This window comes from Taudactylus pleione, unplaced genomic scaffold (genome assembly GCF_031769625.1).
Source record: "Taudactylus pleione unplaced genomic scaffold, aTauple2 ptg002344l, whole genome shotgun sequence".
NCBI classification, from domain to species: domain Eukaryota; kingdom Metazoa; phylum Chordata; class Amphibia; order Anura; family Myobatrachidae; genus Taudactylus; species Taudactylus pleione.
The window spans coordinates 71,780-88,622 of record NW_028286733.1 but is presented as its reverse complement, the minus strand read 5'-3'; the positions used below and the strand labels follow the sequence as shown (position 1 = coordinate 88,622).

The window sequence follows — 16,843 nt, the reverse complement described above, 5'->3', positions numbered from 1 at the left end:
ATTGTTGACTTTGACACATATACATCTACCTCCTGGAGAGTGTTCTTGATTTGGCAAACTGTTGTGAAGGGGTTTTTCTTCACCAGGGAAATAATTGTTTTGTCATCCACAACAGTTGTTTTCCGTGGTCTTCCGTGACTTTTGGTGTTGCTGAGTTCTCCGGTGCATTATTTCTATTTAAGAATGTTCCAAACAGTTGATTTGGCCACACCTAATGTTTTTGTTATCTCTCTGATGGGTTTGTTTTGATTTTTCAGCCTAATGATGGCTTCACTGATAGTGACAGCTCTTTGGATCTCATATTGTGAGTCGACAGCAACTGATTCCAAATGCAAATGTCACACCTAGAATCAACTCCAGACCTTTACCTGCTTAATTGATAATGAATTAACGAGGGAATAGCCCACACCTGTCCATGAAATAGTCCCATTACTTTTGGCCCCTTAAAAAGTGGGAGGCACATATTGAAACTGTTGCAATTCCTACTCCGTTCACCCGATTTGGATGTAATTACCCTCAAATTAAATCTGAAAGTCTGCAGGTAAATCACATCTTGTTTGTTTCATCTCAAAACCATTGCGGTGGTGACTAGAGGCCAAAATCTGAAAATTCTGTCAATGTCCCAATATTTATGGACCTGACTGTATATATATATATATATATATAATATATATATATATATATATATATATATATATATATATATAATGTAACGATATGGTGTAAAGGCACTCCGGGGCTAAGCACCATGAATGAAATCACCAACAATGGCCCTCATTCAGAGCCACTCGCTAGCGGCAGTACGCTCGTTCCGAGCAATGTTCGCACATCTGCGCATGCGTACGGTTTTTAGTACGCATGCGCGAACCAGTCAGTGCGGCCGAAAATCGTTGGTACGCAATATAGCGAGGGCCTGCTATTTTGAGTGACAGAATGAGGCGTATGTGGGTGGTAACAGGGGAAGGTGCTTGAAAACGGGGAGTGGAGATCCGAAAGCAGGCGTGCTTAAAGGTCAAAACGGGCATTTTAAGGGAGTGCATAATTAATCCAGCAGCGTCATTGACCACGTCACTTGGTTTTTTTTAACTCAGAACTGCTCACAAAATAGCGGTTGAAAACACCAACCACAAGAATAGCGAGCAGTTCATACGCTGTACGATGTACTCGATTAATCTAATAAATAGCGGACATGACGTATGGTGCGTGCGGCCAGGGGGCGTTTTTATCAAATAAACGAGCGTATGTTTTGCTCGCTCGTTCAGACTTAGAGGTGGGAACAGACTGCAATTTGCGAACGGATCATTTGAATAACCACCCCTTGTTTTTGAACGAACGACCGCAAATAGCGAACGGCTCTGAATCAGGCCCAATGGCTATTATTTGGCAAAGTTTCGGAGGGTCAAACTCCTTTATCAAGACATAAAGAAACAATGAAAACCAGACATATAATTACCCTGACATACACCAGCGTGCTGGACACTCATGGGGGGGCATAGCTAAATGTGTGACAATACCATCGCCATAACGATCGGTAAACAGATCGGCAGAAACATAATAATTACCAATGTGGCCGAGCAGTAGTAAATGCAATGATAGCGCTAAGCGCTGAGATGTAAAACGCAGTAACAAAATGAACAAGTACTGAACACGGAGCACAGTGTACAGAATAAGGAGACAGACATATAGCAAAGGGTCATAGACATAAGAGGGGGCAATGTACAAAATGTCCCAAACACGCATGAGTCCTCACACATAAAAACAGGACGAGAACTGGGCTTCTAGCATGATACAAATGACATAATCATAACATGAGGTAAAGTACAAACCCTATATATGGCACAAACATAATAATAGGTAATAAAACCAACGGCTGAAGACGACTGTGGACCAATATAACGGCTGGCAGACAGCAAATCATAATGAAGACCTATAAGTAAGGGAAAGGGTTCATTTAAGCCAATCGGGTAACTGTTTCCAGGGTGTGAGTCCATTTAGCGTCACATTGTAGAAGGATCAGACCCCGATCTCCTCCTCTCTGCATCAGGGGGATCCAGTCTATTATTTTATAATGAATGTTTGCTAGATTGTACTGATGATCACGGAAATGTCTAACTACCGGTCAGGGGCGTTTCTAGCGGAGGGGGCCTGTGTGCAGTCTCCGACATGGGCCCCCTCCTCTCCGCCTGGTGCTGACAGAGTGTGCCCAGAGTCTATAATGTATGCACAGGTCACCGGGAAAATAGTCGCGGCGGCCATTTTCCCTGTACTGCGCATAGGCAAACGATGGGAAAATGGCTGCCGTGGCCATTTTCTAGTCATTTTACAGAGCGGGACCCCTGCGCTGATGTGGGACTTCGGAGAGGTAAGTAATATTATGGGTGCAGGCTGTGCGGTGCGGGGCCCCCCTGGACCCGGGGGACAGTGTTCCCAGCACACCCTGCACTCATTATAGATACGCCCCTGCTACCGGTAACTCCAGGGCCGCTGGAATGCTAGATCGGTGTAGCGCCATGCGTTCCTTCATTTGTCTGGTAGTTTTCCCAATGTATAGTAATCCGCATGAGCATCTAATGTAATACATGACATACCTACTAGAACATGTGAGTGGGCATCTAATGTAATACATGACATACCTACTAGAACATGTGAGTGGGCATCTAATGTAATACATGATATACCTACTAGAACATGTGAGTGGGCATCTAATGTAATACATGACATACCTACTAGAACATGTGAGTGGGCATCTAATGTAATTATTATTATTATTATTATCCTTTATTTATATGGCGCCACAAGTGTTCCGCAGCGCCTTACATAGTACATAGAACTAATAGGTGAACAAGAAACAAGTAACTTACAGTACATTACAGTGCAGGACAAGGACACGACTTATATACATTGCTGCAATAGCGATTAAACACTCACAATAAGCTGCCGGGAGTTGGCAGTCCCGTGTTAGGTGCCCTAATGGGGAGTAAGGAGTAGAAGAAAGTGTAAGGAGAAGCACATGAGGGAAGAGGGTCCTGCTCGTGAGAGCTTACATTCTAAGGGGAGGGGCAGACAGACAGGTGTGACACAGAAGGGGAGGGGCAGACAGACAGGCGTAATACGGAAGGGGAGGGGCAGACAGACAGGCGTGACACGGAAGGGGAGGGGCAGACAGACAGGCGTGACACAGAAGGGGAGGGGCAGACAGGCGTGACACAGAAGGGGAGGGGCAGACAGACAGGCGTGACACAGAAGGGGAGGGGCAGACAGACAGGCGTGACACAGAAGGGGAGGGGCAGACAGACAGGTGTGACACAGAAGGGGAGGGGCAGACAGACAGGCGTGACACAGAAGGGGAGGGGCAGACAGACAGGCATGACACAGAAGGGGAAGATAGGAAGGAAAGAGCATGAGGTGGGTTAGGATGAGTGCTGAAAGGCCTTGATGAAGTAGGGGGTCTTGAGAGCCCGTTTGAAGATTTGTAGAGAGGTGGAGAGTCTGATAGGGAGAGGGAGAGCATTCCAAAGGTGAGGAGCAGCACGGGCAAAATCTCGGATGTGGGAGTGGGAGGAAGTAATCAGTTGGCATGAGAGGCGGCATGCATTAGATGAGCGAAGTGGACGGACGGGAGTGTGAATGGAGAGAAGGTCAGAAATGTATGCGGGAGAGGATTTAGTGAGGGCTTTGTAGGCAAATGTAAGAACCTTGAATTGGCATCTGAAGGGGAAGGGGAGCCAGTGTAGGGCTTGAAGGAGAGGGGAAGCAGATGTAGAACATCTGGAGAGGAAGATGAGCCGAGCAGCAGCATTGAGAACAGATTGTAGTGGAGAGAGGTGAGAGACTGGGAGGCCAGCTAGGAGAAGGTTACAGTAGTCCAATCTGGAGATGACCAGTGAGTGGATGAGGGTTTTAGTGGCATCCTGGGTGAGGAAGGGTCTAATCCTGGAGATATTTTTTAGGTGAAAATGACAGGACTGCGAGAGGTGCTGAATGTGTGGTTTAAAGGAGAGGGAGTAGTCTGGGATAACTCCAAGACAGCGAACTTTGGTGCTAGAGGAGATAGTTGGGCCATCAATAGATAATGAAATTGTGGGAAGTGATGTAGTGGAAGAGGATGGGAAGATGATCAGCTCAGTCTTAGACATGTTAAGTCTAAGAAAGCGCTGGGACATCCATGAAGAGACAGCAGAGAGACAGTTGGAGATACGGGTAAGGAGCGAGGGGGAGAGCTCAGGGGTGGAAAGGTAAATTTGAGTATCATCAGCATAGAGATGATAGTGGAGGTCAAAGGAGTTAATGAGTTCACCTAAAGAGGATGTATATAGGGAGAAAAGGAGAGGTCCAAGAACAGAACCTTGGGGAACTCCTACTGTTAGTGGAAGTGGAGGGGAAGAGGAGTCATGAGAGGACACAGCGAAGGAACAATCAGAGAGGTAGGAGGAAAGCCAGGAGAGGGCAGTGTCACGTAGACCGAGAGTAAAGGATTTGCAGGAGGAGAGGGTGGTCTACAGTGTCAAATGCAGCAGAGAGGTCAAGGAGAATGAGCAGAGAGTAGTGTAATACATGACATACCTACTAGAACATGTGAGTGGGTATCTAATGTAATACATGACATACCTACTAGAACATGTGAGTGGGTATCTAATAATATAATACATGACATACCTACCTGAACATGTAAGTGAGTATCTAATGTTGTAGATCTTGTCCGATCTTGCCAAGACCCTCCAGCTTACCTTCTGTGTCACCTCCGGTTTGTGTCTAGTCCCAGCGTGTACCTGTGGACTCAACCTGCCAGTTCAACCATATCAAGTACTGATGCTGTTACAAACTCCCACCTGCGTCCTGAGTAACTGGCCTGCCACAATCAAGTCCATATACAAGATTGCAGCGTCAACACTATTCACACCTGCGTCCTGAGTAGCTGGCCTGCCACAATCAAGTCCATATCCAGCATTGCAGGTTCAAACATTATTTCTACCTGCATCCTGAGTAGCTGGCCTGTCACAAACAAAACCATATCCAGCATTGCAGGTTCAAACATTATTCCTACCTGCATCCTGAGTAGCAGGCCTGCCACAACCAAGTTCATATCCAGCATTGCAGGTTCAAACATTATTCCCACCTGTATCCTGAGTAGCTGACATGCCACAAACAAATCCATGACCAGCATTGCAGGTTCAACACTGTTCACCCAAACTGTGTCTGTGTATTGCAAGTCTGTAGTTCTTCAGATTGTCCAGCAAGTCTCCCAGTTGCAGACTCCAGTACACACCTGCACCTGTTTGCTCCTGCAATGAACTCTTACCTCGCCTGCTAGCTGACTCCAGGTTACTTCATTCCTAACAGAGCACCCCTGAATGAGGCAGCAGCCCCTTGATGAACAACACAGAGAGCAGCCTTTCTTTATGGACAACATAGCACCCTGCCGAGTGCGGACAAACCACCTGCAGAGTCACAAATACGTGAACGATAAACTGTGGTCTGGCCGGCAATGTCATCAAACAAAAATAGTGTAACTGCTACTACCTAGCACACACACTTAAAAGAAAAAAAAAGATTTTAATTTGAACTTTAATTTTTTTTTACACTGGGGAAGGTGACGGGGGCAGACATTTAAAAACGGGGGTGCGGAGGTACCAACGCAGGCGTGCCTGAGCATCTCAACGCTGTTTCAGAGGCGTGCATAATTAAGAGGCAGCGTCATAGTACATGTCACTTGGTTGACTGTTACACTGAAGCACTGGCAGTGATTGTGGTAGGGTATGGTCAGCCAAAAGTGCTGCGTATGGATCCAATGGTTGCATACACTTCCTGGAGATGACATGCGCAAGTGGGCGTCTTAAGACAGACTGGTGAGCGTCTGCATATACAAAGCGATCGCACGCCAAGACATAGTGGGCATGCTAATGCCTCACCGTGTGATCGCCTGCCTTGCCGAATTTGCATATGCATCAAGCGAGTAAACGCATCTAGCGAGCAGTCTGAATCGAGCCCTCTGTCCCCAGCTGGAGTGAAAATGGCGCCGATCACCGGGACCTTTATAGAATCCAAAACCCACGAGAATCCGACAGCAGGATGATGACTTTTTGTCTCGTTTCGAGATCTGAGTCATGCGGGAAACCTGAGCCAGACTAAGATCTCACCTCGGAACATGAAGTTCGGGTGGGTCCAGTACTCGGAGAACCGGACCCGCTCATCTCTGAATTAAATGACCCATAATATCAGTTGCTAACAGGATTTTAAAGAGGGGATGCGGAGAGGGCTTAACCTTCGTTTCCACGCACGGACGCCATTTTCTCACCAAACCATATACAGTCCATGGCATCAGCATATTTCTCTTTACATAACTTTTAACGCGCAAAGTGACCGCACCTGTGACAAAGGCGCAATGTGTCCACTGATCTGCTACAGACCACCAGCTCACTGAGACACGTGGTCAGCATTCCCTGCTGTAAGTCCTCCTGGCCACTCACCTAACATCACCTGTGTATTCGCTACAGAAAACGCCAGGAAACTGGTGTCACTCGCTATCTCACCAGTCACCGTAGAGTTGTGTTACAAAGTGCACTGTACATATTAAGACATTTGATATTAACTGTAAGACCAACTACAGCTCTTGTTGTATTAATCATTATCTTTCAGGGTGCTTTTGTATTATTACAATCTCTTCATTTCCTGCATATTCCAGGGAAAGTCCAGCAGGAGATTGATGAGGTGACAGAGTCTCTGCGCAAACCTGGGATCTTGGACCGGGCACAGATGCCATACACTAATGCCGTGGTCCACGAGATACAGAGAGTCTTAGACCTGGCACCATTGGCTCATTACCACGCTGTGACTGAAGACACTCAGTTTCGAGGATATACCATCCCTAAGGTATGGAATTACTATGTGCACACACGTGGCAAGGTAGCACCCATCGGTTGGATGGAGATGGGCACCATATAGTGTTCCGCCAGCTGGTGTTTTTCCGATGTTAGCTTGCCACGTACGGGCAGCATTTATTTGCACTGTATTCTGTTTTCATTTTCTAATTTAGAACAGTGTAAAAGTGAGACGTAAGGTTGGGGCAAGCTGGTATATTCTGGACATGATGAATAAGTTATTGTGGCCATTTCCAGTGATATCAGGGGGCAAATTTACTAAAAGTCACTTTTCAGTTCCATTCTAGTTGTTGGTGATTTTGTGGTGAATTGATGGCTATTTTGACAATCGGGTATTTACTAAAGGCAAAACCGACTCAAAATCCCCAGAAATTCCACTTCACACACAAATAGAACTTCAATTAGACCATCGTTACCTCCGCATGGCATACAGTGGCAGCATGTCAGTGTCAACAAGGTTATTAGGCCGACACTCATTATGAAGATAAGTACAGTATTAAGGATGATATGGTTAAGATGTCAATACGTTCAGGATGACAACATTTAAAATGTCGACAACCAAAATGTCAACATATGTCATTTTATATTTGCCTAACCCTAAAAATCAACAAAAATCCATGTCGACATTTTAGTGTCAACATGTTAAATGTCAACAATCTGAACATTTTGACATTTTAAACATGCCGACCTAAATGCATATCTACATATTGATTGTATATCTAATGAATGTCGACAAGTCGACTGGATACCACAAGGTACAAATAGTAGAGAATACAGCATAACTATGTGTAACCATTTTCACCATTTCTAACAGTTCAGTATATCAAGACATGTTCAGCTGGATATACCTGGAAGGTCTGGCAGTTACACATTGCCAAGCTTCCAATGCAAGGTCTAGTGATCTGAGAGTGGCAAAGGCATAGGGCTGTATGTGCATGTGATTGCTAGGCCACCTGTCAGAAACTGATAAGAGTTGTGTTAGCTTCTCTGAGTAGTCTCTCACTACCTGGGGAGCAGGCTGATAATATGTGTCAGTTTCGCCAGACTGTCTCTCACTACCTGGGGAGCAGGCTAACAGACCTGTTAATAGACACTGATATGGGTTTACATAAGTACTGTAGTTAAATGCTGCTTTGTTTGAGTTAGAAATTAGGTCCACACACCCTTAGAGAGGGAGACTTAGTTTTAGTTAGAGCTGGACAGGCCAGGATTTTATTTTGATGTTATTTTGCTACAAATAAAACAAGCTGCGGTTCAACCGTGGTCATGGTCTGGTGTGATACTGATTGGGGTCCTGCACCTGATCTTACGACGGTATATATATATATATATATATATATATGCTATGTATATATTTTTACATGCTTTACATTTATGGGAGTACAGTTCATTGATTCAGTAAGCACCAGCCTATTAAGCCTGTGTAAGCTACAGATACAGTACAGGCAGAAGAAGGCTGATGCACACTTTGAGCAGTGGTGCTGATAATTGGCTGTATCAGCCCTCGTCTACCTGTATAGGCAGCTCACCTGCTCTGTCATGGGGACCTGTAGTGGTCATGTGAGTTTACTATAAAGAAATTCACTTGTTGCTTGGGGCTAAATATACTACATTAGTTACAGATTATTAAGGGTTACACAGATTATAAACACAAAGTCAGTTATACAACTTCCTCTTAATAACCAACCATATGAAAGGTGAAAGGAGAAGTGTACACACCTCAATGACATCACTCAGCCTGAATGCATTACAGCAGTACTGGGCAGGTATATTGTGTCACTAGGGATCTACCATTATATTACAGCAGTACTGGGCAGGTATATTGTATCACTAGGGATTTACCATTATATTACAGCAGTACTGGGCAGGTATATTGTGTCACTAGGGATCTACCATTATATTACAGCAGTACTGGGCAGGTATATTGTATCACTAGGGATTTACCATTATATTACAGCAGTACTGGGCAGGTATATTGTGTCACTAGGGATCTACCATTATATTACAGCAGTACTGGGCAGGTATATTGTATCACTAGGGAGTTACCATTATATTACAGCAGTACTGGGCAGGTATATTGTGTCACTAGGGATTTACCATTATATTACAGCAGTACTGGGCAGGTATATTGTGTCACTAGGGATTTACCATTATATTACAGCAGTACTGGGCAGGTATATTGTGTCACTAGGGATTTACCATTATATTACAGCAGTACTGGGCAGGTATATTGTGTCACTAGGGAGTTACCATTATATTACAGCAGTACTGGGCAGGTATATTGTGTCACTAGGGAGTTACCATTATATTACAGCAGTACTGGGCAGGTATATTGTGTCACTAGGGAGTTACCATTATATTACAGCAGTACTGGGAAGGTATATTGTATCACTAGGGATTTACCATTATATTACAGCAGTACTGGGCAGGTATATTGTGTCACTAGGGAGTTACCATTATATTACAGCAGTACTGGGCAGGTATATTGTATCACTAGGGATTTACCATTATATTACAGCAGTACTGGGCAGGTATATTGTGTCACTGGGGATTTACCATTATATTACAGCAGTACTGGGCAGGTATATTGTATCACTAGGGATTTACCATTATATTACAGCAGTACTGGGCAGGTATATTGTATCACTAGGGATTTACCATTATATTACAGCAGTACTGGGCAGGTATATTGTGTCACTAGGGATTTACCATTATATTACAGCAGTACTGGGCAGGTATATTGTGTCACTAGGGATTTACCATTATATTACAGCAGTACTGGGCAGGTATATTGTGTCACTAGGGATTTACCATTATATTACAGCAGTACTGGGCAGGTATATTGTATTACTAGGGATTTACCATTATATTACAGCAGTACTGGGCAGGTATATTGTGTCACTAGGGATTTACCATTATATTACAGCAGTACTGGGCAGGTATATTGTATCACTAGGGATTTACCATTATATTACAGCAGTACTGGGCAGGTATATTGTGTCACTAGGGATTTACCATTATATTACAGCAGTACTGGGCAGGTATATTGTATCACTAGGGATTTACCATTATATTACAGCAGTACTGGGAAGGTATATTGTGTCACTAGGGATTTACCATTATATTACAGCAGTACTGGGCAGGTATATTGTGTCACTAGGGATTTACCATTATATTACAGCAGTACTGGGCAGGTATATTGTGTCACTATGGATTTACCATTATATTACAGCAGTACTGGGCAGGTATATTGTGTCACTAGGGATTTACCATTATATTACAGCAGTACTGGGCAGGTATATTGTGTCACTAGGGATTTACCAGTATATTACAGCAGTACTGGGCAGGTGTATTGTGTCACTAGGGATTTACCATTATATTACAGCAGTACTGGGCAGGTGTATTGTGTCACTAGGGATTTACCATTATATTACAGCAGTACTGGGCAGGTATATTGTGTCACTAGGGAGTTACCATTATATTACAGCAGTACTGGGCAGGTATATTGTATCACTAGGGATTTACCATTATATTACAGCAGTACTGGGCAGGTATATTGTGTCACTAGGGATTTACCATTATATTACAGCAGTAATGGGAAGGTATATTGTGTCACTAGGGATCTACCATTATATTACAGCAGTACTGGGCAGGTATATAGTGTCACTATGGATTTACCATTATATTACAGCAGTACTGGGCAGGTATATTGTGTCACTAGGGAGTTACCATTATATTACAGCAGTACTGGGCAGGTATATTGTATCACTAGGGATTTACCATTATATTACAGCAGTACTGGGCAGGTATATTGTATCACTAGGGATTTACCATTATATTACAGCAGTACTGGGCAGGTATATTGTATCACTAGGGATCTACCATTATATTACAGCAGTACTGGGCAGGTATATTGTGTCACTAGGGATTTACCATTATATTACAGCAGTACTGGGCAGGTATGTTGTGTCACTAGGGATCTACCATTATATTACAGCAGTACTGGACAGGTATGTTGTGTCACTATGGATTTACCATTATATTACAGCAGTACTGGGCAGGTATATTGTGTCACTAGGGAGTTACCATTATATTACAGCAGTACTGGGCAGGTATATTGTGTCACTATGGATTTACCATTATATTACAGCAGTACTGGGCAGGTATATTGTGTCACTAGGGAGTTACCATTATATTACAGCAGTACTGGGCAGGTATATTGTATCACTAGGGAGTTACCATTATATTACAGCAGTACTGGGCAGGTATATTGTATCACTAGGGAGTTACCATTATATTACAGCAGTACTGGGCAGGTATATTGTATTACTAGGGATTTACCATTATATTACAGCAGTACTGGGCAGGTATATTGTATCACTAGGGATTTACCATTATATTACAGCAGTACTGGGCAGGTATATTGTGTCACTAGGGAGTTACCATTATATTACAGCAGCCCTGGGCAGGTATATTGTATCACTAGGGATTTACCATTATATTACAGCAGTACTGGGCAGGTATGTTGTATCACTAGGGATTTACCATTATATTACAGCAGTACTGGGCAGGTATATTGTATCACTAGGGATCTACCATTATATTACAGCAGTACTGGGCAGGTATATTGTGTCACTAGGGATTTACCATTATATTACAGCAGTACTGGGCAGGTATATTGTATCACTAGGGATTTACCATTATATTACAGCAGTACTGGGCAGGTATATTGTATCACTAGGGATTTACCATTATATTACAGCAGTACTGGGCAGGTATATTGTGTCACTAGGGATCTACCATTATATTACAGCAGTACTGGGCAGGTATATTGTGTCACTAGGGATTTACCATTATATTACAGCAGTACTGGGCAGGTATATTGTATCACTAGGGATTTACCATTATATTACAGCAGTACTGGGAAGGTATATTGTGTCACTAGGGATTTACCATTATATTACAGCAGTACTGGGCAGGTATATTGTCACTATGGATTTACCATTATATTACAGCAGTACTGGGCAGGTATATTGTATCACTAGGGAGGTATATTGTGTCACTAGGGATTTACCATTATATTACAGCAGTAATGGGAAGGTATATTGTGTCACTAGGGATTTACCATTATATTACAGCAGTACTGGGCAGGTATATTGTGTCACTAGGGAGTTACCATTATATAAACCTCCCATCGTCTGAGGATTGACCAGTGCGTGAATCATTGACAATAAAACATACTCAATTGAAATAAAGACACAGAGACTTGTATTTGGCAGAATTGTTAGCTATTTTATTTAATTAACAGATAATGGATTAATTACTAAAATTAATTAAATTAATTGAAATATGGTGGCAAAGAAAGAACGGCTATCAACAGCCCAAACCTAACACTATAAACACTCTAACCACAACACAATACGCTCAAGCCTTCTACCTTGACTACCCACCCGGAAAGGTGATGATGCTGCCCCCGGCGGGGTGGTCCAGCAGACTTTAACAGTCAACGAAGGTGAGCGAAACAAAAAGTAAACCAATATTCACAGTGCTAATAGGTAACCTGCCGTTCTTTCCTGCCTAAAATAGCCAACGAAGAAATCACCAAACCCAAATCAAAGAGAGCACATAACATAAAATTTAGGGAGGGAGGGTGGGAAGACAGGAACAAAAGAGGCTGACTCCGCCTCCAACAAACTCTAATATCCCTGCTAAAACCTACAATCCTAAGAACCCATAGGCCCTAATTATCACATGATTCCCCACACTGGTCTGCCCCCAGCCTAGGAAGTTTAACCCTCTCCACTCCTATACAGTCATTTCGTTTATCTAAACCTCCCATCGTCTGAGGATTGACCAGTGCGTGAATCATTGACAATAAAACATACTCAATTGAAATAAAGACACAGAGACTTGTATTTGGCAGAATTGTTAGCTATTTTATTTAATTAACAGATAATGGATTAATTACTAAAATTAATTAAATTAATTGAAATATGGTGGCAAAGAAAGAACGGCTATCAACAGCCCAAACCTAACACTATAAACACTCTAACCACAACACAATACGCTCAAGCCTTCTACCTTGACTACCCACCCGGAAAGGTGATGATGCTGCCCCCGGCGGGGTGGTCCAGCAGACTTTAACAGTCAACGAAGGTGAGCGAAACAAAAAGTAAACCAATATTCACAGTGCTAATAGGTAACCTGCCGTTCTTTCCCGCCAAAAGCAAGGTTCTGCTAACAGAAACCTTGCACCGCCACCATAGAACTAATGCACAGAAACCACAACCTCAAACAGATCCTCAAGAAAAAGAACCAAACCTTCCTTAGCTAAGTGTACCCCGTGAGACCGTAAAAGGTAAGTATACCTAAATTTAATCCTAGTATGTCTGACCACCGCCCCGCCATTTCTCAACACATATTTTGAAACAGCCAAGTTCACTTTTTTTTCCGAGCTTTATCAATGGCTCTGCCGTTAACCACACCACGCCAACAATCTAGGGACCATGAAAGCCCAGACTATTTTGCAAGATGGCCAAGCCATCATAATCTGACCCAAATCATCCACCACCGCATCCACCACCGCATGCCTTAACTCCAGAGATGTCCCTTGCCCTGAACATTCCCGCCTAGATGTATCACCAAGACTCTTGGCAAGCCATACCGCTAAAGCTGCTGCAAGAGTGTAGGCTTAAGGCTCTCCCTCAACATACCTCTGATCCCTAGCCATCTAACTCCACTAGATCCCGGAAACAATGGCGCCTCCTGCGCGGTCATGAACTGAGTTGCCCAAAAACAAATGAATGGCCAACTATCCATACAGTACAATCATCACTAGCCATTCCTATAAATGAGGGAAAAACAATGAAAAGATTAAAGTTATTGTAAAAATCTTAGCATATTTAATAATGTATATCTAACGGGGAACATATTAGTGAGGATCTGCCAAAAAGAAAAATTTTGTTCTGAATCTTTAAAGATCAACAAGCTTCTGTGCCAATCTGAAGCGACATGAAGACACAAGAGGATAAGTTAAAACAATAAAATGGCAGGGGGGGGAGGGGTTAGGGATAACACAAATGAACTCGACCGGAGAGAAAACGTAAAACCTGCTGAGGGACATATAATTATCATAGTGAATCAAATAGCCGAATTAAGTCTGTCAGATCAGGTAAAAAAATCGTCAAAACTCTCCAGACTCCCACTGAAATCAATGGTGAGTAGCTAATCCCCGAGTAGGAAAGACAAGGGAAGAACAGACAAGACCAGGACCAATGACATTTAGTAAACACATAACAAACCATAATTAACATGCATGCCCGACATTAAACCTCAACGATTTGGCCGAATGTAACACTTATCACTGGCTGATTTCCACCTGCCCAAAGCCTGAATCTGATCCCGCAGTGGCGGCGGAAGCGGCAGCACCGATTCGAAATGACTGCGTGCCGAATTCCCCTGGTGAGAGGCCCACGCTGCAAAGACATCGCCGCAGCATCCAGCTAAACTGAAATTCTGTCAGTGGAAGCCCATCGCAATGCATCAGCCATGAGCCCTCCGCTGAAGGTCTAACCGATGCATAATGAGTGGCCAAGCCGACCGGACAAATTTGACCATCCGCCGAGGGGACCAATGTTATCCAGCAACCCCTGCCTAGCTGATCAGTCTTAGAACGACGCAATCTGCACAGCAAGGACCTCTCACTCACCTTCATATCCGAACGAAGCATAGTTGAATCCCTCCATTTGGAGGGAGCAACTAATTCTGACACCCGGAAAGCACCATGAAAAGCCATGGAGAAAGCTAACTCAAACAAAAGCATTTCGAAACCGGAACCGCCACGTCCGCAACTGCTCCTAGGATGGACGGTGACAAGGAAATGTCTATGGGCCGTCTTTTATCGGGGGTAACTGGCTCAGCGTGCGCCCATCCTTTCAAGGCCTTTGTGATGACAAAACTCCTTGCAAGGTCAGGGATTCCCTTCAATTTGGAGAAAACGAAATACCTGCCAGATATCGTGAGACTACTGCTCTTGACCTGCCAGATATGTACAGCTGCCAAATAAAAGAAAGCATCAACTGATGCTGACCCTTACCACCGAGGCCTTGTCCACGGAAAAAACTTCCCACTCTCACACGCGAAACCCACAAAAACTTTGCTCTCTGACCATTTATCGCATGCACCACGCCCAGATTGTCACATCTGTACAAAATGCTGCGATTGCAGATGCGCTCGCACCAGACCTCCAAGGCCACCATTATTGGGAACAACTCTAAGAGCAACATATCCCTTGTCAAACCTGTACGAACCCACTCCTCCGGCCAAGTTGCGATGCACCAGGATCCCTTCAGGTAGCAACCGAACCTCGAAGATCCTGCTGCATCAGTAAACAGCTACAAATCCACATTGTCCACAAGAGGGGATACCAGACCCTGACCCCATTAAAATCCGCCAGAAAGGAAACCCAAACTTTCAGGTCTCTTTTTATTTTTGATGATAAACCGATCAAATGGTGCGGTCTGGAAACCCCCGCTGTGGCCCTCTCTAGCTTTCGGCAAAATGCTATACCCATTGGTATAACTCTACAGGCAAAGTTCATTCAACCCAAAAGCGATTGGGACAAATTTTACGCGCAACCAAACTCTCTGAAATGGATTTTCGCAAATTGTCAACTTTATCATCGCGGAAGACGACAGGAGCCGGACAAGGTATCAATCCTGATACCTAAAAAACAACAAACACGAGAGGGGACCCTCTGTCTTCTCATCTGCCATTGGTACAAGAAAAAAGAAAAAACAGCGCTCTCATGGAACCAAGTAGCTTGTTACAACGCTCTGAACCAGCGGGGCCCACGCAGAGGAAGTCATCGCTATCCCATGATCCCCACAAGAAAAATCCATGCACCAATGAAGGAAGGTGCTAAACTTTCAAAAAATGCGCAGGAAATCGAACACCCCATAGGCAAGCACTTACTATGAAGTATTCCCCCCCAATGCGAAAACCCTGAACCTAAACGATTCAGGTCGCAAAGGGAGCAAACGAAAAGGCTGATTCAACATCCATCTCAGCCATGAGGGCCCCACATCCATATGCCCTAACGATACTGAAAGCATCATCAAAAGACTGATACCTCACTGAACAGTGTTCAGGAGGTATAGCATCATTAACTGAGGACCCCGATGGATAACACAGATGCCGGATCAGCCGAAATTTTCCTGGAGTATTCTTGGGCAACACCCCCACCGGGGAAAGAATCAGGTTCCCCACTGGAGGATGTGCAAAGGGACCCGCCATCCGTCCTAACTGAACTTCTTTCTCGATCTTTGCCTGAAGGACTTCAGGAAAAACTCGAGCAGATTGTAAATTCCTAGGGGAACAGACTCAAACTTTGCCTATAACGGGTAAACTAAAACCCAACTCGAACCCGAAAAACGAAATTCAGCGTCCTGTCTATTAGGGTACCACCCTAGCCACCTGGACATAGCATCCAAACGGATAGGTGTTGGGGCCCTATTAAGCGCCTGCGCTACCTCCGGCTTTGGGAATAGCTCCTCCTCCCGACTTGGATCACTGTTGGGCCGACAACCGGAAGCAATTAGAGGCGGGGTGCAATCCATTACAATGCAAGCAAAGGTGTCGAAAACGACACCGTTGGCCCCGGGGACAGGTGGCATTATTAAAAGCAAAATATTTACCCTTAACAAGCGTCTGCCCGGAAAGCCGCCCGGGGCCCGTCTGCCGGCGCCCAGGGAAGGGATCAGAATTTGGGTGCCACGCACCAGACCCCCCCTTATTAGTATCCCCGCCTGCCCGAGACTCCTCCGCTCCACCTTTAGGTGGTTCTGTGACGTCAAGCCACACTTCCACATCCTTGCACCCGAAATCTAAGTTTTTTGATCCGTCCTGCTTGCGCTTAAACTCCCCATCAAAGGTCCTCCAGGCGTTGCCCCTGGATTTACGCTGCA

General features: G+C 44.3%; 1 protein-coding gene across 1 annotated transcript in view; it reads left to right on the top strand.

The window, feature by feature from the left end:
* LOC148431379 (cytochrome P450 2C8-like) overlaps positions 1 to 16,843 on the top strand; it is a 113,694-nt gene that overhangs the window by 86,915 nt on the left and 9,936 nt on the right. The window contains exon 8 of the mRNA XM_088466040.1: positions 6,683 to 6,870. Within this exon, the coding sequence (XP_088322166.1) occupies positions 6,683 to 6,870 (188 nt within the window). The remainder of the gene's footprint in view (positions 1 to 6,682; positions 6,871 to 16,843) is intronic.